General features: G+C 33.3%; 3 protein-coding genes and 1 pseudogene across 8 annotated transcripts in view; 1 reads left to right on the forward strand and 3 right to left on the reverse strand.

Annotated features, from left to right (window-relative positions):
• LOC107622603 (pyridine nucleotide-disulfide oxidoreductase domain-containing protein 2-like) overlaps positions 1-1147 on the forward strand; it is a 7481-nt gene extending 6334 nt beyond the window's left edge. The window contains 3 exon segments of the mRNA XM_016324565.2: positions 89-209; positions 635-701; positions 816-1147. Of these exon segments, the coding sequence (XP_016180051.1) occupies positions 89-209; positions 635-701; positions 816-951 (324 nt within the window). The 3' untranslated portion in view covers positions 952-1147.
• On the reverse strand, positions 838-2916 carry LOC107622602. 5 transcript variants are annotated; one of them, XR_002356724.1, is made up of 4 exons: positions 2204-2916; positions 1549-1944; positions 1346-1394; positions 838-976 (listed from the first exon to the last, which is right to left on the reverse strand). XR_002356724.1 is itself a non-coding variant. In XM_016324564.2 (3 exons), the coding sequence occupies exons 1-2, from the start codon at positions 2616-2618 to the stop codon at positions 1565-1567; spliced, it is 795 nt and encodes a 264-aa protein (XP_016180050.1). In that variant the 5' UTR covers positions 2619-2916; the 3' UTR covers positions 1184-1394; positions 1549-1564. The 5 variants fall into 5 exon arrangements, 3 of the variants coding, with proteins under 3 accessions (XP_016180050.1, XP_016180049.1, XP_016180047.1); XR_002356723.1 differs by having other exon boundaries at positions 1539-1944; positions 2204-2915; XM_016324564.2 differs by lacking the exon at positions 838-976 and having other exon boundaries at positions 1184-1394.
• On the reverse strand, positions 5753-9049 carry LOC107620744 (heat shock cognate 70 kDa protein-like). Of its 2 annotated transcripts, none has more exons than XM_021113341.1 (3): positions 8935-9049; positions 7746-7976; positions 5753-7635 (listed from the first exon to the last, which is right to left on the reverse strand). In XM_021113341.1, the coding sequence occupies exons 2-3, from the start codon at positions 7963-7965 to the stop codon at positions 6005-6007; spliced, it is 1851 nt and encodes a 616-aa protein (XP_020969000.1). In that variant the 5' UTR covers positions 7966-7976; positions 8935-9049; the 3' UTR covers positions 5753-6004. The 2 variants fall into 2 exon arrangements, with proteins under 2 accessions (XP_020969000.1, XP_020969001.1); XM_021113342.1 differs by lacking the exon at positions 8935-9049 and adding an exon at positions 8774-8789.
• Positions 20599-23320, reverse strand: LOC110262400 (annotated as a pseudogene).

A 25598-nucleotide genomic window follows, 5' to 3' on the forward strand; every position in this document is an offset into this window, starting at 1 on the left:
TCTACCTTCTTTGACCTCATTCCTGAGTTTTCTTTTGCATTTCTGTTTGCATATCTGTTTAGATATTTATCATATTTGTGGACTATAGGAATCATATGCAAAAAGATGTTTCAACTTGATCGATGAACATGCACCTGGCTTCTGCTCGTCTATCATAGGTTATGACATGCTGACACCACCAGATCTGGAAAGGGAAATTGGACTGACAGGTAAGATGAAGACCGAGTTTTCCTTCTCAAAAAAGTGAAGCCTATTTATGTCGAAGATGGATTTTGAAAATTCTCATAGAATAAGAGAGAACTAATCTACACCCAATTCTGCTGCTTTTCCTTCCCTGCATGTGTCTTGGCTACTTCTCAAAAACTATTCTCCCTCCCCTCCGTTCAAATGGGATTACATTGCTTGAACCATGATCAGAAAGTGATGCTTGAGATGAAATAACTTCCAAAATCATGACCCCTTCTGTATATCTTGTTTCTTAATTTATTATTTAAGTCATCTAGACTTGCATTGAATATTTAAACGAATTCCTGTTTATCACATCATACAAGTATAATTGCTCTGGCATTTTCTTCAGGCCATGAGTTTCGTAGGGTGCAGTTCTTTGACAATGAAAATTAACAAATGTGTGTAGGAGGAAATATTTTCCATGGTGCTATGGGTTTGGATTCACTCTTCTTAATGCGACCTGTGAAAGGCTGGTAAGTTTATTCTGCACATGAATCACAAGTTATATATGTGTGTGTGTGTGTGTGTGTGTGCGGGCCTTGCCTGCTTGCATGTTTATAAAGAAAGAACAATATTTTGTGAAACAGGTCAAATCATAAGACACCAATCAGAGACTTATATCTATGTGGAAGTGGAACTCATCCTGGAGGGGGTGTCATGGGATCTCCTGGGAGAAATGCTGCACGGGTTATTCTCAATGATTTTAAGAAGCATTATCAATAAGCATGTCCTTTTATTGCATTTGTTCCTGCGTATATGATGATAAGTTTCATTAGTTGCTATCAACTGGATATTCGTGTTTCTTATTTTATGTCGCTGTTATTGTGTCGGTTTATGACATTCTTTGGTCAGCCTCGTTAAGATGTTACAAGTTGTTAAGCAACCAATGTTGATTAATGGACCAGAGAATAACTGTAACAACGTTAATTGTCTAGCTAACTGAAATCGGGATTCATATGTCCAAATTTGTTGCAGTAACTTTATGTAAGAATGTCACAATGATAGAACACAATTAGCAACGTTTGGAATATCAAAATTTCTTTCTTAGGAAAATTATTATGACCATAGAATGTTCCAGCAAATTATGACTTTCGCCTGGAATGTGAGCAAATCATACCTTCGCTATCTTCTATTGCTACTATTCCAAGACAGAATATGCAACAAATCTGCAATAGGAGAGAAATTTCAGATTTTGAGAAAAGATTTCTAGTTCATTTATGGACAATGGAAATACACTGAACTGGTTTATGTAGTTCTTTAAGTGGTAATAACGAATTTAACTAAATGCTGAGCTTATTTCAGGTGTTTACACATTCATACAGAGTGAGATCTTTTATCAAGCGCGTGACATCAGTGACCCTGCAATTCCGGCAATGAGAGCCGTTGGATCTCCCAAGACGGCGGATACAACTGCCTGCACCGCCATCCCGGCTATCTCGCAGCACTTCCTGACCTTCTTCCCTTTGCTCCTACTGCTGTTGTTATGAGCAGCCTGAAGAGTGTTCTTTATGGTTGGAATCCCTATTGTGTCTGCCATTTTTCTCCCTTTGCTTTGTCCGATGTAAATCTCGTGCCAACTCTCAATGATCATGTCCCTCACACATGCCACGTGCAGGTTGTACTTCTTGCACTTTGATCTGTAACTCCAGCTCCGCCCCTTTTGGCCGCAGCGGTGACATGGCGAAGATACCTTCTTGTAGAGATATAGCTTCACCTCTGTCGAGTACAAGAGATGAAATAAAAAAATTGTTAATTTAAGAGTAAACTACCATTTCTACTTATGAAAGTTCAAAATCTGACATATCTACTCACGAATGAATAAAGCTAGCATTATACCCACAAGTACAAAGTTAGTTTTGTTCGTTCATAAATAAATTTGTCAGCGTTCTAAACTTTCGCAGGTAAAAATGATAGTTTACTAATAACTATCTTATAAATAATCACATTTCTTGCAATAGAAGGTAATTAACCTTACCATCATCCTCAAGAAGCATTGGAAGCTTGGCACAACAAGGGTGAAGGTCGAACCCACACGACACGCAATGGTAGAGGAAGCCGGCCACAACCTTCTCGCAGGCATTGCAGTAACGGGGGATGTCCCCCGGGGGGCGAGACAGGAACTGAAAGGAGCACTTTGGATAGAAAGGGTGGAAAAGAGTTGGGGAAGGCATGGCACATTGCATGTGAAGATCATAGTCACAAATGGAGCATTTGTAACGTGAACCTATTCCAATTTCCTTGCATCCATCACACTTGAATGGAAATTCAGAGTACTCAAATCTAAGCTTGTGTTTTGGGTGCCCAAAATGGGATATCTCACTATATTTCATGCTACTCATCATCATGCTATTGTTTGTGTCCTTGTGAAAAGAATTGCTTGAAGAATACATTATGATGATCAATTATGATTTATGATGTGAACAAGGCATAGTTATATTGGACTTATGTAAAATTTTCTTAGGTCATGGCTGAAGAAAATGGAGAGGGAATTGTGGTGGTAAAAATAGAGTTTCAAAGGGGATTGGAATGGAATCTCCATAGGCCATATCAACATTATTGTTGTGAAAGATAGAAAGAGGGAAACAAGAGGCATATTATTAGGCCATCCCCACAAAGAATATATACCAAATTTCTTTATTACTTTTGATTAAATATTATTCTAATCTAAACTGTTATTGTAATGTCTGAAACCTATTACACAAGTTTTCATTTTGTAATTTGTATACGTGCATTAATTAATATTAATGTAATACAAGATCATGTTAAAAAAGAAGGGATAGAGATGGGAAATTTCAGGGGATGGTGATTTATGCATCTAGGAATTTTGTTACAGAAAAAGAATTTAGCACCTCTGGACTTTGATTAAGAAAGGAATCGCATTATTTGGCAATATACTACGTTTTTTAAATGATGATCACTAGTGAAATATTCAAATTTGTTAGCTTACTATTTATTATGGGAATATGAAACAGAGTTGGGATACAATAATTCATTATTTTGAAAACTAAAAGTTAAACACATGCCTTTTTGGTTCTAGTATAATATGTTTATTATCTTAGCTGATATCAAATTCAAATGTGTTATTACTATTATTATTCATAATAATAAGATAAATTAATAGTAGATTAGTGTAATATTGTTGGGCCAACCGTATGAAGCTCTAGACCATCGGAGAGGAGTCAAGCGAGAAAACATAAGATGAGAAGACATCACATCCAACTCAAAACTTTAAAACATCAAGTTAATGTGTCTCTCATCTTATAAACTCCTCACTTTTCCTTGCTTTCTTTAATGTGGGACTAACTTCATATACTGCTCGCACTTGCAACATTAATAAATATTGATATAGTGTACAAGATTAAGTGTAAATAACACCTAAGATATGCTAATTATTGGATTCATTGAGACAAAAGTTTAGGATAATATAGAGCATAACATGCACGCAACCTCAAAGTTTAAAAAGAAAGAAAGAACACGAATAAATTCCTTATCGTGTCTTCATAGTTTTCTAGCTTCTAACCTTTCAGGTACTATTGACTCTAACAAAAATTCAAGCCTGTTTCATTGTTCTTAATTGTTATGACTTTATCCACTTGTATATTCAATTAGGACTATGTTACATGTACATCAAAATCAGCCACCAAAGTCAGTTACCAGTATAAAATACATGTTGGAATACAAATACACATTAAAAATAAATTAAATCACACATGTTTTTATACACTGGCGGCTAATTTTAGTGTACGAATAACATTTTGATTCAGTTATTATCTAGAATGGCAATAACTAAATATGAAGAACCATTCCTTTTAAATATATTATCTTTTATAACATTTAATAAGGTACAGAAAAAAAATTTGAATTAAACTTATGATGAGGCTATGGAATTTGAATTTTATGGTCATGCATTATCATCACACCATTTTTCAAAAGCATAACCAAAGATGCACAATAGTTGCCACGTGTCACAAGGAGAAAGGTGTGTTCATAGTGGGTAAGAGAATCTATATATACTCTCTTACTCAGTAGAACTGCTTTAAGAACAAGGTGACACAAGAATCAAGCAACCCATCAACCAAACAAGAATGAGAAGGTAACACTTTTTCTCATTTAATTCTTTTACTTTCGAATTTATGTTTTGACCATATCTTTTGTTTTTCTCAGCAGAGAAACAAATAATATGAATATTACAGAAAGAGAAAGTTATTTTGTACGGTACCTGTTTGATACAATGCTTCTGAAACAATTCTCTTATGACATTTTACTTATCTCTGTTTTACCCCTGTCATGGTTAAAGTTATTCCATCCCAACTTCCATTTTAACCTTCCAAACTAAGTAACACTAACAAACAATTATGAGCACTAAAGATGAAACTTTATTGTTTATTTGTATAATTGTGGATTTAAAAAGAATGTGTGTTTGACACAGTAAAGCTAAATTGAGAAGAACAATAACATGTTTCTACAAGAACAAGGTTTCAATTAAGAACAGATACTGACACAAACACAAAACATAACATACAGAAGCACTAAATGATGAGGATATCATCCATTCCATATCATAAGATCTCAGGAGATCTTAATAGAGGTCTCCACAGCCATGAAAACACTTACCATGTGCATTATTATGCAGTTGACAATGTAAAGTTCAATCTTAACAAGCAATATAAATATTTCAATATATAAGACCGAACAATATTTAACTATTTCAGTATAACTTGGTCACACATAGTTGCACTTACCAAAATATTAGAACTGCACTCCAAAACACACATTGACAAAATAGAAAAGATTCAAGGGAGACTATCTACAAGCATAACAACTTCTTGATTCAAAATAACATCTTAAGATAATGTCAGTCATAAGATCTGCATCTCGTTCAAAATGTCACTTCCCATATGCAATCTTAACAAGGAAAGATGCATGGAGGACTATCTAGTCTTGGCCATGATGGGTTCAAAATGTCACTTCACACATTTTTCTAATCTTCACTCACATAATCTCATACCTCTTTCTCTTTTTTTTTTTTTTTCCTTTAATATTTCATCTAATAATTTTATTATTGTACTATAGCATTTAAACATAACCTAAAAAAAGAAAAAAAATAACTATTTAAAAGATGAATATATAGTTTATTCAATATCATGAATCTTGAATGTAATTTTTCTTACGAACCCTATATATCACAAACTTTGTTACCATGTTAACAACCAATCTTTAAAGCATAACTATAAGAGTGTGTCTATCATTCAAGGTTATTATTGAGCTGCTTCTGTCCCTATATATTATTGGTATACAATTAAATAATGGTTTGTAGCATACAAATTGGACAAGGTCGAAACTCAAGTCCAGTTAACTCCGTTAAATAATTTGATAGATTTGACTAAATTGTCATCTAACGACTCTAAACTATCAACTTTACATGAAGTTAACTTTATATGAGTTTTCACCATTGGACAATGAGAACTTGCACTTTATAAGAAAAAGACTTTTGAGGTAGAAAGGAGACACAGTATTTTCCACCAAAAATAAAACCAAACAACTATTTAACCATTTCAATATAACTTGGTCACACATAGTTGCACTTACCAAAATATTAGAACTGCACTCCAAAAACACAGTGACAAAAAAGAAAAGATTCAAGAGAGACTATCTACAAGCATAACAACTTGTTGATTGAAGATAACATCTTAAGATAATGTGAGTCATAAGATTTGCATCTCATTCAAAATGTCACTTCCATATGCAATCTTAACAAGGAGAGATGCATGGAGGACTATTTAGTCTTGGCCATGATGGGTTCAAAGATGCCCTTCAGGAAATTCTCAAACTCTTTGATTTCTCGCTGCTGGTTATCACCAACAAGCAGATTTCTGGCCTTAGCAATTGCAGACTCTATCTTCTCCTTGTCCAGAGGGCAAAGCTTAGAGCAGATATCTTTATCCTTTAGAGCTTTTTCCATCTTGTAAACATAACGATCCAAATCACTCAATGCATTAGCCTTCTCAAGGAAATTTGCATCTTCAACCTTGTAATTCTCAGCTTCCTCAATTAGTCTTTGAATTTCCTTAGCTGATAGTCTTTCATTGTCATTGGTTATGGTAATTTCATTCCTACAACAATTAGTTTCTTCCCAGGCAGATACATTTAGGATACCATCAGCATCTATATCAAAGCATACATATAGAGGATGGCCACGAGGAGCATGAGGAAGACCAGAAAGTTTAAACCAACCAAGCAAGTTGTTATCTTTGGCTCTTGTCCTCTCACCCTCATAAACATTAATACAAACACTGGTCATGTTATCTTCAGGTGTGGTGTATCTTTTTGTCATCTTTTTAGGTATGGTAGTATTCCTAGGAATCACTACATCCATGAGGTCCCCAGGTGTTGTCCCAATACCAAGTGATAAGGGTGTAACATCCAGTAGAACCAGTTCTGGAGCTTTCTTGATGTCTTCAGTCAATAAAGCAGCCTGAACTGCTGCCCCATAAGCAACAGCTTCATCTGGGTTGATACTCTTGCAAAGATCCTTACCTCTGAAGAATTCCTGCAATAGCTGCTGCACTTTGGGAATCCTAGATGAGCCGCCAACAAGAACAACATCATGTATACAAGACCTGTCTATCTTAGCATCAATGAGACACTTATCTACTGTTTCCATACAATTTCTAAAGAGTTCCATGTTTAGTTCCTCAAACTTGGCACGGCTGAGTGATGAATAAAGGTCAATGCCTTGATATAAAGCATCAATTTCAATAACAGTATCAAAAGCAAATGAGAGTGTCCTTTTTGCCCTTTCGCATGCACTTCTCAACCTTCTCAAGGCTTTTGAATTCCCACTAATATCCACATTGTTCTTCCTTTTGAACTCTTCTACGAAGTAATTCACCATCCTGTTATCAAAGTCTTCTCCGCCAAGGTGAGTATTTCCTGCAGTAGCCTTAACTTCAAAGACCTTATCTTTAATGGTAAGCAGAGACACATCAAAAGTACCACCACCGAGGTCAAAGATGAAAATATTTCGTTCTTCTTTACAATCAGCTAGCTTGTCCAGGCCATATGCAAATGCTGCAGCCGTAGGTTCATTGATAATTCTCATGACATTGAGGCCTGCAATGGCACCTGCATCTTTTGTGGCTTTACGTTGAGAGTCACTGAAATAAGCAGGCACAGTAATTACTGCATTATTGACTGGACTTTCCAAATAGGCCTCTGCAATGTCACGCATTTTTGTTAGAACCATAGATGAAATTTCTTCTGCACAAAGACGCTTCTCCTGGCCCTTATATGTAACAACAATCATTGGTTTGTCATCAACACCAGGAATGACTTTAAATGGCCAGAGCATCATGTCATTCTTGATAATGGAGTCACTATATTTTCTACCAATCAACCTTTTAGCATCTGTAAAAGGAAAAAAACAAATTAACAAAAATTGATCAGCTATTATCTAGGGATAACAAAAGAGTACAATGTGTAAACAAAGCAGGCATTAACAAACGAAGATGAATTACCAAAGATAGTGTTAGTTGGATTGGAAGCAGCTTGGTTCTTAGCAGCATCACCAATCAACCTCTGCTTATCAGTGAAAGCAACACATGAAGGTGTTGTTCGATTGCCTTGGTCATTGTGGATGATCTCAGCTCTTTGGTGCTCTTCCTGCCACACAGCAACACATGAATAAGTTGTACCGAGGTCGATTCCCACTGCACATCCCTGATATCTTTTAGCCATCTTCCTTCAACCTAGCAAAATGAGAAACCAGAAGAAATGATCTCCGCTTTCACTTCCATATGTGTAATATGAATGAATTGGAATTGAGCAAAGAAATATATTAACTTCTTAATTATTATTCCAATTTTTTAACTGATGGATGATAATGTGAAATGTTGTATATATGATAAATACCATTACCAGCATGATAGCTAAGGCTAATACTCAACAATCAACACAATTTACATTTTCCTATATCAAATTAGCAAACTATCTTCTTGTTATTAAAACTAAGAAATGAGACTATGGTTATATAGTCCCTGATTACACTACAGAATATATCTATAAATTAACTTTTTTTAATATCATTATGTGAACACAGCATTTTTTATCCAATATCCCATTAACTTAAAATAACAAAACACATTGATTGGAATAAGAACAAACGTGTCATGAAGGAGAATATTACGTATTAAGTGCAAATAACAAACTAAAACAAGAAATCACATCAATTAAAGTTGCCAACAATGCTTGATAAAAAACTTTCCGAGTATAACTTCGAGTGTCACAGATTATAACACTGAATATAAAAGCATTCCGAGTATTTTCATGAGAAATGCATCGTAGAACAAGCTTTTGTCCCAATTGAGCGGCAAAGTTTCTAACTTTTCATGGGAAAAAAATGGTGTAATGTAATTTGGAAGTAAAGATGAAAGCATCTGAAACTTTAAACCGTTTCACATATTAAAACGGTTTTTTTTTTTTTCAAATTAAAAAAAAAAATGCTTCTTTAAGAACTGTCATAGAAACTTATTAGCAAAGCTATTACCTTTTTTAACATAGAGGCTAATCCGTTAATGTGATCATTTACTTCAAAGTTTAGAGAATGCAAGAGTAAATGAAGCCGTTGAACTAAGGTAAGGTGCTTGGTGAGCAAGTACTGATTAGAAGAACAAAATCAAAGCATAATATTGTTGATGGAACATTTACCTGAAAGGGTAGATGGAGTAGGGAAGAAAAAGCCAGAAATTGTTTCTCTTGATGTCACTTTGGAAATGAGCCCTTTCTCGTTGCTTAGCCTTCACACTATCCTTGGCAAAGAAGCAAAGTCTAAAAACTTTTGATTTAAAAAAAAAAAAAAAAGAAGCTCACTGTAGAGTGCATGTAGACCGTAGAGCGTAGTGGTGAGTGGTGGTGACTTAAATATTTCAATGAATACGAGTGTATTGGACTAACTCGAGATTGATTGGATGGTTGGATATTATTAGGTGCTTTTTTTTAAGTTTAATTATTCTGCAAAGTGTAAATTCTCGTAATTTCACCAAATTTTTAAATAGATTTTTTTAAATTGAATTTTTATACTATATAATTTTTTTTAATTAAATCTCTATCGTGACAAAAACATTTAAAATAAAATATTTTTTTAAAAAAACGAATATTCTCTTTTTTGGAATAAGAGACTTTGTTCATAACACTTCTATATTTCAAAAACTCTAAAAAAAACACCCCACACTCGTACATCCCTAACCCTAACTTCTTCACCGAGCTCTCTCCGGATCTACCGCACAGTCCTGTCTCGCCAAGCCTCCTCCTCTCAGCGTTCTTCTCGTGCCTCATCCCTTGTATTCTGCTCGTTCTTTTGTGCCTAGTGTGTTCCACTGCTCGTATTCTGCTCGTCGCGCCTCTGTCCTTCGCTGTGTCGCGCCTACGTGCCTCCGTACTTCCATGCCTCCTTCGCGCTTGGTTTCGCTGCCTAAAGTGCTGCTCGTCGTCAACGGTTCTGCCTCTGCGACAGGTGATAATTTAATTTAGATTATTTCCAATTTTTTACTCACGATGGATTCTTTGATGTTGTTTATGTGAATTTTATTGTTGATTGGTTTATTTCGTCGTTGTTTAAATGTTGAATTTGGTTTCTGAATTGGTTTATGAATATTGGACCATACCAACAACCTCGGCTTTCGAAACAATAAACGAGTATGAATCAGGCTAACGGAGAATCCTCGGTAAACCAAAACAATCGAGATTCCAGCTCCACTAAAGCTCGTATTAAAAATCATAGTCAACCTCCCTAAAAAATCTGACCACTACCTCTGCAAGCCGTTGCAGAGACTAGCTCCATTCGTCTATATAACAGGCCGAGCTAACCTTACAAAACACACAAAAAATACAACAACACTATCTGTTATGGAAAACAACTCCAATCCCATCACAATAACGTACTAGCTTATTTTTCTTGTTCTAAAGCAAGTTACTGACTTGAGCGTCGGAGTCTTTCTTGCAAGTTCCACGCCAAAGTCCAAGTTCCGAGGATAGCTCTCCATAGATCACAAAAGCTTGCAAAGCAGCGTACTATCGAGCTATAACTTGGAAGAATATCCTTTGATAGAACAATTGGCGCCCACCGTAGGGCCGAGTTTATCTAACCTCACTATCTTCTCTGCCCTACTTTTACTTTCTTTTGCAGGGTTAGCAATCCTCGCGTATGGCAGACAACGGGGTCCAGCAGCCCATGCAAGCCGAGCTAATGGCTCAGATTGCCAAGCTTCAGGCTGAAGTTCGGAGAATAGCCGAATGGTCATCCAAAAGCCAAAACAATAAGCATGGCGAAGGTGACCCCAAGAACCCCGGTGGGAGCAGTACACAATCGCAGGAAGCAGAATCCCACAAAATCACCCCACCAAAGGAATAGCTCACAATAGACAATCCTTTCTCAGAAGACATCGTCAACTTCCAAATGCCGAAGAATTTTGTGCTGCTAATCTGTCTCAAATCATACAAAAGATTCGGTGATCTCTGTATCCACGTTAAGAAATTTCAATCCATGATATTTTTTAATGGTGCCTCTGAACCTATACTTTGCCGAGCATTTCCTACTTTCTTAGACGGTGCTGCATTACTTTGGTTTTCTAAGTTGCCTGCAGGTTCAATCTCTTCTTTCAAGGAACTGGCGTGATCTTTCATTGATTATTTTGCTTCATCAAGGATATATGTATACGAATCAGACTACCTAAGCACCATCAAACAAGGGCAGCATGAGAGTTTAAAAGACTACATGACGCGGTTTACCAAGGCGACTATGGAAATCCCCGACCTAATCCCAGAGGTCCACCTACATCCCCTCAAAAGCGGCCTCAGACTTGGCAAGTTCCAAGAAACTATTGCCGTGACTAAACCGAAAACATTAGAAAAACTTCGAGAAAAGGCTGCAGGTCAGATGGAAATCGAGGAGCTCAGGGAAGCTCAGCGAGCTGATAAACAACAACCTCGTCGGGAGGATGAGAAGCATCCCAAGACGTCAAATCACAAAGATCACAAGAAACCTTTCAAACTAACACCAAAGTACGACGCATACACATAATTCAATGCTAGGAGGGACGATATCATCAAAGAGATACTAAACGCAAAGATCATCAAACCACCGAGCAGAGCAGGTTCATACCAAGATCAGAGATACGTTGACAAATCAAAACACTGTGCTTTTCACCAAAAGTTCGGCCACACCACCGACGAATGTGTGATCGCGAAAGATCTTCTAGAAAGGCTGGCCAGGCAAGGCCATTTGGACAAGTACATAAGCGGATGAATACAGCAAGGTCAACAAACTGTGCAACTGATGTCCAATCCGAGCAAAGCCCAAACACCACAGAGAAGACTAGGTTCCAACCCCCACCAACAAGGGGGGTTATCAATTGTATTTAAGGTGGATTCACAAGTGGCAGACATACGAGCTCAGGAAGGAAAAGAAGCTACCGAGCAATGCTAATGGTCCAGGGAACAGTAGAAAAAGTCGTCCACCCACCATGCATGTCCACCATATCCTTCGAGCAATATGACTACAAAGCAAAGGCCACCAATTTAGACGATCCCATGGTCATTTCCATCCAAGTAGGAGACCTCCTAGTTAAGAAAGTCCTACTTGACCCAGGCAGCAGTGTCGACGTTCTATTTTACTCCACTTTCCAAAAAATGAAGCTAAGTGAAAAAATAATGCAACCTTTCTTGAGAAAATTCGTAGGATTCTCAGGAGAACGAGTACCTATTCCCGGGAGTATATGGATGAAAGTAACAATGGGTGACCACCGCTTATCGAAAACAAAGGACGTGCTGTTCCTAGTGGTCGACTGCATTAGTCCTTATAAAATCATTATTGGTAGAACTTCTTTAAATTCTTTTGGTGCTATCGTGTCCATTGTTCATCTTTGTGTTAAGTTTCAAGTATAGAAAAACCAGGTAGCAACCATACACTCCGATCAGAGAGAAGCTTCGGCAATAATACAGTGAAATCCTGAAAATCAGATCGGAGAATACACCAAGAACTGAGCTTCTGAAAGACACATTCAACGTGGCAAACATTTCAAACACAGTGGACCTTGATCCCAGAGAAGATCTCTGAGACAGACCCTCACAAATAGACGATCTTGAAAAGGTAACCTTAGACAATAATGACAATCATTTTATTTACATAAGCCGCTCTCTCCTTGCAGGAACTAAAGAAAACATCATCAACATACTTCGAAAAAATGTCGACCTCTTCGCATGGACTCCTGCATACATGCCCGGCATCAATTCGAATTTCATGTGTCACAAATTACAAATTGATCCGAAAATCCGACCTATAGCACAAAAAAAAAAAAAGAAATATGGGCTCGACATGCCTGGACAAAACTCGAAAACTCCTGCAAGCAGGATTCATAAAAGAGTTGCGTTTTTCATGAAATTTTTACTTTTAATTCCAAAAATTACATTATACCATTTTTCCTCTAAAAAAAATTAGAAACTTTTCTGCTCAATCTGGACAAAAGCTTATTTGGGATGCATTTTTCATGGAAGTACTCAGAATGCTTTGACATACAAAGTGATAATCTGTCACTCTCGAAGTTATAGTAAAAAAGTTTTTAATCAAACATTATTATCAACTTTAGTTGATGTGATTTCTTATTTAATTTTTTTTTTACCAAAGATAGGAGACTCGAACCCGCAACCTCTTAATTGAGTATGGGGAGACTATGCCATTTGAGCTATTACTCATTAGCCTTATTTAAATTTGTTATTCACTATACTACTATGGAAATGCACGTAATACATAATATTCTCCTTCAGGACACATTTGTTCTTATTCCAATTAATGTGTTATGTTGTTTTAAGTTAATGGATATTGGATAAAATTGCTATATTCATAGAATCACATAAAGAAAAGTTAATTTATAAAAGATATTTTGTTAATTTGACATAGAAAAAACACCAAAGTTCGAATCCAGATACAACATATTAAGAGGCACATGATTTACCATCTGAGCGAAGTCTTAGCAGCCTTTTTCCTTTTCAGATACAACATATTAAGAGGCACATGATTTACCATCTGAGCGAAGTCTTAGCAGCCTTTTTCCTTTTTAGATTTGATTAATTCCATAATATGCAATCACAAACAATCAAAGAAATAATATATGTAAATAGTTATTTACACTATCATTTGATTACAGTAAACTATCTTAACAGAAGGACCCAATTCATAAGTGTAAATTAAGCCTTTTTCTTTTTTTCTTTTTTCAACCTGCATTTTTAATTTGAATATGGAAGCAAAGGAAGTGTTGGACTCGCGTATGAGAAGGAGGGGTGCTTCACCTCGTTGTGGGATCAAAGAAAGCAGAACTCGGACCCTGCGAGTTGTGTCCCTCAAAATGTAAAAAAAAAATTACCCAGAATAAGAAAAAACCGAGGGTCCGAATTCCACGTTTCATGTTTCAAATTCCATCAGCTGCAAGTCACCAAAAAATTCCATCAGCTGCAAATCGGACCATGCGATTTGTGAAGCAAAATTTCATGACCAAAGAACTCGCATGGTCCGAGTTGTGTACTCTGAGTTTTTTCAATTTTTTTAACACAAATCGTCCGATTTATGTACTCTGAATTTTTTTCAACTTACTCTCACAATGTTAAAAAATACAAAAAATTAACATGTTAAAGTATATTACTCATTTTGCTTCCATATCAAAATTTTTTAGCCACTTTCATTCAGATTACAAGATAATATGAACACTATTAGGAGGAAAAGAAGCTCTACCAGCAACTGAAACGATGGGTTTTGTTCTTTAATTTAATAATATAAATAATAACCGCATAGGAAGCTTAAAGCATAAAGAGAAATGCAAAAGGGTGAAGAAAGGCGCACTTTGAATCCCAGAAAGCAAGGTTGGAAACGAGAGGAAGAGTTAGGAGACAGAAGGTGAGAGGGAGAGGGAAAACGAGCAGCCATGTTTGTGTGAATTCCAAAGATGAAAACTCTGAAAACTGAAAGACATTCTGGAATCCATCAAGGTCGTGCTTTCTGATGATGAGCTCAAGCAAGATCATGATGCTACTGTTGCTCACAACAAGTGCTCTATGATGCTGATGACTTGCTTGATGACGTTTTCATCAAACACTTGCGCCTCAAAAGAATGAGTCAGGTGCGTGGCTTCTTTTCCAAATCTGTGAATCCAATTCTTTTCCGTGCTAAGTTAGCTCGTAAGATTGAGAATGTTCGAAAGGAGTTTAATAATGTTGCTCAAGATATGTCTAAGTTGAACGTGAATCGGAGTTTGATAATTCTTAAGCAAGATGAGTTTGATAGTTCTTCCGTTTTGCAATCAGAGATAATTGGAAGGGAACAGAATAAGAGCGACATTGTTAACTTGTTGAAGCAAACCCATCCAAACCAAAATGTTTCTTTAATTGTTGTTGTTGTTGGTAGGGGGGTTTAGGCAAAACAGCCCTTGCTCATTAATATTGATTTTTTTATTATATCTTTTTCATATATCTCTCTAAGAAGGTCTAAATGATAAAAAAGTTTTCTTTTAATTTGTCTCAATTTGGAATTAGACTGAAAATAAAAAAAGAAAATATTTAATAAGATTTTTTTTAATTATAAATTAAAAAATTACTATTTTTCAAACAAAAAATACAATTTATTTCTATGTACTCTTTTGTACTCCGTCCTATATACTTTAGAGATAAAATGTCCTGCATGACAGCAGTACAAGAATAAAATCGATTACAAGCTTCAGAGATACAAAATTAACCATGGATGTATCAATATATTTATTTATCATCCAAAACTCACTATTTTCACGATCTTCGCATTCTCCCAAATAAAATTTAAAAACAACAAAAAAGCCTCCAAAATAAGAGGATGAATCCTATCATTTTTTAAGTCTTTTGCACGGTGATATCTAGAGGATATATTTAGAGGTTATGTGAAGAAAAAAAGAGTATCATGCCGGTGCTAAATTTGAGTTACCGAAACTTACGACTTAAACTAAGACAATGTTTTGCTTATTGTTGTCTATATCCAAAAGATTCGGTAATAAAAAAAGATGAATTGATTCAATTATGGATGGTTCAAGGTTACCATTATCTGATTTTTTTTTTTTTTATCAATAATAGATGTAGATTTATTTGTTGTAATTTTTTTTAGTGGAGTACATAGTATATAAAGTGTAATAATTTAACAGATATTTTTAAGAAAATTTTCATTTTCTTCAACAATGAGAAGAATTTTTTTTCTCTTAATCCTTTAAAGGATATCTGTTGAGTTATTACACTTTATATACTATGTACTCCTTATGTATTCTTACTCAAAAAAATTACAACAAATAAACCTATCTATTATTGATAAAAAATAATCTATATAATAGTTACCTTACAACTCTAATTTAAACACAATCGGTAGAAGATGTAGGTGATCAATATGTCAAGATTTTGTTAATGTAATTATTTTTTCAGGATACATCAATAGATAAATACGGTCATATTGAGTCATTCAAAATACATAATTTGATGCATGATCTTGCAACATTGATAAAATGATTGTTACTTAGATACCAAGAAAAAAGGAATTGTTGAAAGACTCATGCATGTGGCATTTGAAACTAGCACCGATTGTTTATTGGATGTGTTTGATGTTTGCAAATTGTAGACAATCATCCGTTGCAAGATTGCTACCAATTTAGTGGTATTAACGTATGAATATTATAGTGTCACACAATACTCAATAAGACAGAAAATACTGAGAATATTGATAGTATACGACAAATATGGTAGCACATGATCCTTGAGGCATGATTTTGCCTCCCGCCTCCAGCCTCCAATTTATAAGCTCGGAGACAAATTTCTGGATAAACTGGGGAGTTTGTGGCGGTTCTTTCGTTGATTTCTTCGATATCTAATAGATCTTTATTTATACATTAATATATATAGTACCCAATCAAACAAAAAGTCCTAGAATAGTGAGAGTACTAGTAGTATTTATACATTAATAAGTGGCCAACCTATCTTCATTCTATAACTTAGCTACCAAAGTCCATTGATAAAGTCAAACATTTAAGATATTTTTCATATCCGGACAGATTAAGAAGTTTGCCTGAATTGATGGGCAGTGTTGTTTGTTTACAAACCTTAAAATTATAATGTTATAGATTTTTAATTGGAGAGTGCTAGGTAAACAATAATCATCTTGAACAATATGAACAATCACTAATCAAATAAAAATACATTACACTCTAATTTAATGCTACTAATTAAATTTAAAATTAATTTACTCTTTTAACTCTATTAATTCACATTGTTCATATATTGTTTAAAAATATTGTTAGTTACCTATACTTTTCCTTTTTAACTATGATGGTTTTCGGTGGCTAAGAGAAGGGGGGTTGAATCTTAGCCATTTTTTCACTTAATAACTCTTGCTGGTCATTAAAACAACTTCTGGAGACTTTTTGATTTTTTGTCTCGTACCTAGCCACGAGACTTTTTCTTTTGTCTCGTCACCCGGCATGAGATATTTTTTAGTTTTATCTCTTGGGCAGCAGAAACAGAAATGGAGTAGAAGAGAGAAAATTACACCAAGATATATCCTGGTTCAGCTGCAAAATGTAAGGCAGCCTACATCCAATCTCCATCACAACAATGATGAAATTTCACTATAATCATTCTTGATTACAAACACCAATTCTCCCTAGGAACTACCCTTCCTATCCGGAAAAAGTCCAGAATCTAAACCCCAATCCTGAACTTAACTTGGTCACTGCCAAGCTTTCAACTGCTAAGTGCTAACCCAACTTACAATGGGATTCCCACAGAATCATAAAACACAACACAGATGTACAAAAGACCTCTAAGGACATCTATGGCTTTTTCTTTTAATTTTGCACTCTCTGCCTTTTTCCGCTTTATGGCTTTTTCTTACAAACTTCAATGTTTTCCTTTTTCCATGAAACTCAAGACAGACAAAATTAAACAGAAAATTACAAAATGAAGAGCATTGAAGGAGAAAAATTTCTATTAGCTTAGGTAGCTCTGAGAATCCTGTGCCTTGCACTCTTACTCCTTGCTTCAATTCCTGGTTGTTCTCCCTTACTTATAGAGGGAAGCCTCCACAGTTGAAACCAAATAAACCAAGCTAAACTTCTTCTTCTTCATGCAAACCGGTTCGGCCAGAGTGAGAGGAGAGATAACCAAATGCAAAACCCAACATGTAATTACCTCTAGTTCTTCCTTGGTCATCAATCTTCATCAATTCGAGCCCTCCATCTTGCCTTACCCTCCAAGACGGATTCCTAGCCCTTGATGAGTTATGATGATGACAGCTTCATCTGCTCCAACTTCTGCCTCCTCCATCACGTAGCCACTGTAGCTACCTCCTGTGGTGGTTGAGCAAAATCAGAGACAAGTCATCCCTCCAAGGATCTTCCTCTACTGACCGAAATCTTCTTCTTCCATTTTTGGTATGGAGAAACTGAGATCTCTTCACCAAATCTTACCTTTCTTAGTTGAAGATCTTAGCCACAACATACTTTATTTTGTTTTCTTTTTCTTGCCATCATTGTGATGGTCTTGTAGCTTGTTTCTCCTTTCTTTCGGTAGCTCAAAGTTCCTTTCAAAGCTGCTCTGTAATGACCAAAAGCAAGAAACAAGATGAGAGAGAGGAGAGAGAAATTTGAACACAAATGAATGAATTTGATGAAGTAAATTAAAATTTTCACTTCCATTTGCCTTAGGTAGCGTGCCTCATTAAGGCCATCAATCAAATCAACTACAATTTCTCTCTCATGGTTCCAAGGTCTGCATTAACTCTTCTTAATAAAATTTGAATTCCATCACAATGAGAAAAATGAGATCCGTTGGAAGCAATGAAACTTTGCTTTCTTTACTTAATAGTTTCGGACCAAGCTTTGATCTTTTTAGCAAAGATTTTAATTGGGCTTGTAGCAATAATAATTCAAACTGGCCCAGCAAATAAAACACTTCAGCCATAATTCATATGATGATATTGCACAAGGCTAAAATTTTGATTTTATTGGGCTTAGGTTCTTTTCTTTTCTTTTCGGCCCAATAACAAAATCTGCACCAACAAAATTATTAATTAAGCAAGTATGAAAAGAGATTAAATTAATAATTTTGTAATTAATCACATTAATAATGTTTGTTCATCACTAATTTAAAATAGAGTTTTTCAAACTCATCAAACTAGTTTGCCAGAGTTAGTTGGCAATTTTATTTGTTTACAATCATCTATTCTTAATATATAAAAGTAAATGGATAAGTTTATTTATATTATTTTTAAGATATCTTTTTTCTTCTACTAATGTCATGTCAATAACATCGCTTACTTGACAAAATTTTAGAATTAACCACTCAATTCTTGCTAAATCAACTATTATTTTTAAATCAACAAAAAATTACTAATGATAATAATTAAAAATTAATAGTGTCTAACCAAATTTGTAACCTACAAAGACATTGAATTCATATCCCTATATTTATTATATCTTACCGAGTTACCGTTATAAACAATACAATAAATTTATAACCTCAATAATTAATTTATTAATTTCTATAAATAACTCATTAAATATAATAAACATCCATATTACAAATGTCATAATAATTTTATTAATCATAATAAATTTTACGTTACAAATATTCAAATTCTATACTATTTGAACTATTTATATAAGTCTCTTATCAGTTATCATTGTTCCTTCAAATAACATCAAATTTAATACAAAAAATTTATTTTTGAACTACAAAACATCTCAAACTTACTCAATGAAGCATCATTCTTTGGATAATATCACCACACAAACGGACAATTGGCTTATCAAAATTTGCGTAGTTTGTTTATGGAAAACATTAACACCCACAAATAAAGAGGAGCCTCTTTGTTTATAAATGATTATATTAGATGAAAAGTTACAAAATAAACATATTTATTGTATTTTTAAATTGAATTTATGAAAAAATACTTTAATTATTTTTGTTTTTATACTTTTTATATCATTTTATAATACTTTATATATAATTATATTTTAATATCGTTAAATATTCAAATTCCATACTATTTGAATTACTTATATAAGTCTCTTATCACTATTCCTTCAAATAACATCAAATTTAACACAATAAATTTATTTTCGAACTACACAACATCTCAAATTTACTCAATGGAGCATCATTCTTTGGACAATATCACCAAACAAACGGACAATTGGCTTATCAAAATTTACGTGATTTGTCTATGAAAAACATTAACACCCACAAATGAAGAGGAGCATCTTTGTTTATAAATAATTATATTAGATGAAAATGTACAAAACAAACATATTTATTATATTTTTAAATTGAATTTATAAAAAAAATATTTTAATTATTTTTTTTATACTTTTTATATTATTTTATAATACTTTATATATAATTATATTTTAATATCGTTAAAATTATACTTCTTTTAATATGCTATTCATTGTTTTTTTTAATAACTTAAAAGAAAATAAATGTAATTATTTTTTTTAACTAATTATCAACTATAATTTACTAACACTGCAGGGAACACTTCGTAATTATAAAAAAAATATGATGAACAAATTCAAACATTTGTTATAAAAAGAAAAAGTCTATATTATAAAAAAATTTGAAAACAGAAGATGCAAATAATTTATATAGACCAATTATATACCATCATTAATTTACGGGTCTCATTCTAGTTAGAATTTAAATGAGTGTAGGCAACTTGTTTTTCCTACAAAAATTATTACAAAATTGATCAATTTGAAGAAGCTTGACATTCACGGTTGTAAAGCTTTTGAAGACGGCATGGCAGTAGGATTGGGGAAATTGATTTCATTGCAATCCTTATCAAGATTTGTAGTAGGGAATAACAAAAAAGATACTAGTGGCAAATATATCCCTGACTTTTTGTTTTGCGGATATTTAAATTCCTAAAAATTTAAAAATACAATTAAATTTCTAAAAAAAATTGGATTTATTGTTATTGTTATAAAAAAATTGGTTTTATTCTAATTTGTTAAAAAATTAAAAAATAACCAGTTCATTAATACGTCTAATAATAATGCGACACGTAAACGTTTTTACAAAGGATCCCGCTAGGGAGACAATGGACTATTTGTACGTGTACAATGGGCTATTGAGTTACAAAATGAACATCTCTCATACTATCTAAAATAACCATCCGAGTACTAGCGATAATAAACATCTTCCCAAAAGCTAGGCTCCAACTCTTGACCTTTCGAATCTAGCGTTCTAATACCATACATGATACCACTCATCCCAAAAACTTTAGCTAATGGAAAAAGGTAACACTAATGATTATATCTCTAATACTCTCTAAACTTCCATTATGCACATTGTATAAATATTTCATTGGCTCCTCATACTTTCCCTTTTACGAAAAGAAGTTTTATGTATCCCAAAGATTTACACTTCCATATTATGCAATGTTAACACTTAACAAGGAGAGAAGAAAGGAATATAGTCTTGGCTTTGATGGGTTTAAAGATTCCCTTGACCTCCTTCAAACAATTCTTAAACTCATCAGCTTCTCTCTGCTGGTTATCACCTTTAAGCAGATTTCTGGCCTTAGCAATTGCAGAACAGATCTCCTCCATGTCCAAATGGCAAAGTTTAGATATCATCCCTTTATCCTTCACAGCATTTTCCATCTTTTCAACATAACAATCCAAAGCATGTATTGCTTCAGCCTTCTCAAAAAACTCTGCATCTTCAACCTTGTACTTCTCAGCTTCCTCAATTAATCTCTGAATCTCCTTAGCCGAAAGTCTTTCTTTGTCATTATTGGTTGTGATATTAATTTCATTCCTACAACCATTGGTTTCTTCCCATGCAGACACATTCAGAATACCATCAGCATCAATATCAAAGCATACATATATAGGATTATAACGAGATTCACCAGGAAGACCAGAAAGACTAAACCAACCCAACAAGTTGTTATCACTTGTTCTTGTCCTTTCACCCTCATAAACATTAATGGCCACACTGGTTTGGTTTTGTTTAGTTGTGTATCCTCTTGTCCTCCTTGCAGGTATGGTAGAATTCCTAGGAATCACTACATGCATGCGATCTCCTACTAATCCTATACCAAGTGATAAGGGTATAACATCCATTAGAACAAGTTCTGGTGCTACCTTAATGTCTTCACTCAATAAAGCAGCTTGAACTGCTGCTCCATAAGCAACAGCTTCATCAGGGTTGATACTCTTGCAAAGATGCTTCCCTCTGAAGAATTCTTGCAATAGTTGCTGCACTTTGGGAATTCTAGAAGAACCTCCAACAAGGACAACATCATGTATATCAGACACTTCCATGTCAGCATCATAGAGACAATGATTTACTATTTCCATACACTCTTTGAAGAGTTCCATGTTTAGTTCCTCAAACTTGGCACGGCTGATTGATGAGTAAAAATCAATGCCTTGATATAAAGCATCAAGTTCAATAGCAGCATCAAAAGCAAAGGAGAGTGTTCTTTTTGCTCTTTCACATGCACTTTTCAACCTTCTCAAGGCTTTTGAGTTGTTACTAATATCCATTTTGTTCTTCTTTTTGAACTCTTGTACCAAGTAATTCACCATTCTGTGATCAAAGTCTTGTCCACCAAGATGAGTGTTTCCTGCTGTGGCCTTAACTTCAAAGACTTTATCTTTAACCTTAAGGATAGACACATCAAAAGTACCACCACCGAGGTCAAAAATCAAAATATTTCGTTCTTCTTTACACCCAGCTAGCTTGTCAAGGCCATATGCAATTGCTGCAGCTGTAGGCTCGTTGATGATTCTCATCACATTGAGGCCTGCAATGGCGCCGGCATCTTTTGTGGCTTTGCGTTGAGAGTCAGTGAAATAAGCAGGGACAGTAATTACTGCATTATTGACAGGAGCTTGCAAATATTTCTCTGCAATGTCACGCATTTTTGTTAGAATCATAGATGAAATTTCTTCTGCACAAAGATGCTTCTCCTGACCCTTATGTGTAACAGCAACCATTGGTTTGTCATCATCCCCGGGAACAACTTTAAATGGTCACAGCATTATGTCATTCTTGACAAGGGAGTCACTGTATTTCCTACCAATCAACCTTTTAGCATCTGAAAAAGAAAAAAAAACAAATAAATTTCTGGAAGAAGAACAGAATAAGAAGATAATATTATATGTCGAAGTTGTTGCGTTCAAAATTGTTGTTACATGATACAAGTGTCGCCCTATTTATAAGGATATTACCAACTAACTTCATAAATATTATATTTACTAACTACTGATGAATATGTGTTTGGATTAGAGTTTGCAAACGAGATTTTGTATAAAATTGATTTCATAACTTAGATTTGATAAAAAGTGAGTTGGTATTAATGTGATTTATGTTTGGTAATTTTGTATCAAAATGGATTATAGTAAAATGAATGTTGTTTGGATTACATCATTCAAAATTTTATTTAAATAAATATTACTAAAAAAAAGACATGAATTTATATCATTTAAATTTATAATTATTTTTGAAAAGAATTTAAATTTATATGTTAAAATTTAGTACTCTTTTAGTTATAATTTGTTAGTACTCTTCTTTAATACTTTTTTTTTTTTTGTATTTAATTATATCTTTCTAATAAAATTTATATTATAAAAATTAACAATAAAAGACATTGACAGCGTTCAAGAAGATTGAATGTGCTTTTTGTGCTTTCAACGTGTTTACCAAACACACCCTCAACCATTACTAACAACTCTGATAATATTTGAATAAAGACATTGACAAAAGAAGATGAATTACCAAAGACAGTGTTAGTTGGATTAGAAGCAGCTTGATTCTTAGCAGCATCACCGATCAACCTTTGCTTATCAGTGAAAGCAACACATGAAGGTGTTGTTCGATTTCCTTGGTCATTGTGGATGATCTCCGCTCTTTGGTGTTCTTCCTGCCACACAGCAACACATGAGTATGTCGTACCGAGATCGATTCCCACTGCAAGCCCCTCATATTTCTTGGCCATCTTTCTTGGCAAAGAAGCAATCGAATGACTTTTGGAAACAAAAATAAAATAAAGAAGTCCAATGTAGAGTGTAGTGGTGAGTAGTGACAGAATTTATAGTGAGAGTGAGACCTTTGAATGTTGGGAAAGTATTGTAGACGAATCATAAGGTTAGATTAGATTAGATTCAAGATTTGATTAGATATATCTTTTTGTTTATCTTTTTATTATTTAATTTGTAATGATTATAATCACTATCAGTTGAAATTATAATTGATTTTATCTTTTTCAATAATAAACTCTATTATGATTCCCTCGTAGTTAAATTTAAGGGGATGCTTCCATAAAGACGCAGAAAACGTCTTTTTTTTTAAAGATATTTTTTAATAATTAAAATTTAATAATAAAATACTTTTATTATATATATTAATTTTGAGAATCCTAAATTCTAGTCATTTTCTTCTCTATCGTTATATGATTAGAATTTAAAGTTTTCAAAATGAATATATATATAATTTAATTTATTTTATGTGTTAAATTTTAATTTTTAAAAAACATCTTTAAAAAAAAGACATTTTTAACATCTTTATTTAAGTGGCTTCCTAAATTTAATCAATTTTTATTCAAAATATCTTTATTTTTTAACTCAGTCAATTTGCATAAATAGCGAGTAACCGAGATAAGCTCGTCCATAATAATTAACTAACTAACTCAGGCTAATTAACTAACGTCCCACTAATTACAATTAACTAACTAACTAAAGCTAGATGAGATTATCAGAATTAAAAGAGAGCTTGCCTAGCTCATGTACCATTCATTCTTTCGTTACTTTTGTATCATATATATGTATTATACCTTAGCTTATACTTTATAGCATTAAATTAAACTATCTCCAAGGCTCACTAAGAAATTTGGAATAGAGAATATTTATTTTGATATAAATCATCTGAATTATATACAAAGTACAAACTCAAAGTCGTAAATGTATATAAATAAGCAAATTCTAGAATAAAGATAATTCAATAACTATAATAACTAAATTGTTGACCACTCAATCTTTATTATATAGCGGACAAATATAATTAAGTTTAATTATTTAATTACTAGAGTGATACCTGTGCNAGAGTATCTTAACTTTTTTTTTTTTTGACATTTATATGATATTTTTATTATTTGGACTGAAATTATTTTTATCAACACAAGAAAGAAAGAAAAAAATCTTACCATTATTGAATTTTATTTCATGCCTATAACTTATCTAAGTAACTATTATGATTATACTATTATAGTCATAGTAGTAATGTAAGTTTTAAATAAATATCAAGAAAGTGTTAGACATTACTTAAAAATCATCATCTTGTGTAGCTGAGACTCGATTACAATCTAATAATCTATAATTCTTAAATTTAATATGTCTATCGATTTTTTTGGTTGTATTTAACTATTTATAAAATGTAATGTACATAACAAACCAACCCCATAATTAGCCATAAATAGATAGAAGCTAATTAAGTTAACTACTTAATTGCCTTTGTAAAGCTGCTATTATTATGTGTATAACAAATATATATAACCAGCACATAGTTAATTAATTAAGTTGCATTGGTAGGCTTCACATGCAACTAATTAATTCAGAATAATTAGTCATTTAATTACATTGTTGGTTACAAGTTGCAACAAGAACCTACACAATATTACAAACGAAAATGTTTGGAGTCATAGCTTAAGAACTAAAGTAAATTATAATTTTTTTTAATGTATTTATTTTTTTTATTTTGTATTATTCTTTAAACATTGTTAAAATAAATAGATAATTTTACATAATATAAATACACAATTATATATATTACATATAAAAAATTATGAATGTTGAAGTTAAATTAAAGCTAAGTAATTATATTATTTTATGTTTCAATGTTAGTTCATTTTGCTCATAAATATACAGTGGCGACAGAAAATAATCTGAAACTGATGGTCCAGATATTATATTGTATAGAGTTACTTGATGTTATTAGTAAAACTAATTAATAATATGTGTTAAAATGATATTCACAGGGAAAAATGCAATGTCCACAACAAAGACACCGAAATTTAATGGTAATATAAAAGATACTAATTGAAAGGAACAGATTGAAGTTATAAGGTCGAACCAAGGTAAAAAAAAAAAAGTTGTGTATGAATCAAAATTAAAAAACATGAATTTTCGTCTCGTATTAAGCTTATTTGAACTTATTTATACTCATATCTTATTTTTAAAATCGCTTACAATTTTTTTATAAAAAGTTTTTGAATTTTTAAAATTAAAATTTTTTATTTGTATTATTTTATGTCG

This window comes from Arachis ipaensis, chromosome B10 (assembly GCF_000816755.2).
Source record: "Arachis ipaensis cultivar K30076 chromosome B10, Araip1.1, whole genome shotgun sequence".
NCBI lineage: Eukaryota > Viridiplantae > Streptophyta > Magnoliopsida > Fabales > Fabaceae > Arachis > Arachis ipaensis.

Coding starts and splice junctions, on each gene's coding strand:
- LOC107622602 (XM_016324564.2), bottom strand. CDS start 2,618: ATGTATTCTTCAAGCAATTCTTTTCACAAGGACACAAACAATAGCATG. Junction 1,945..2,203: donor AATGCTTCTTGAGGATGATG/GTAAGGTTAATT, acceptor TGTACTCGACAG/AGGTGAAGCTATATCTCTAC.
- LOC107620744 (XM_021113341.1), bottom strand. CDS start 7,965: ATGGCTAAAAGATATCAGGGATGTGCAGTGGGAATCGACCTCGGTACA. Junction 7,636..7,745: donor TCCAACTAACACTATCTTTG/GTAATTCATCTT, acceptor TTCCTTTTACAG/ATGCTAAAAGGTTGATTGGT.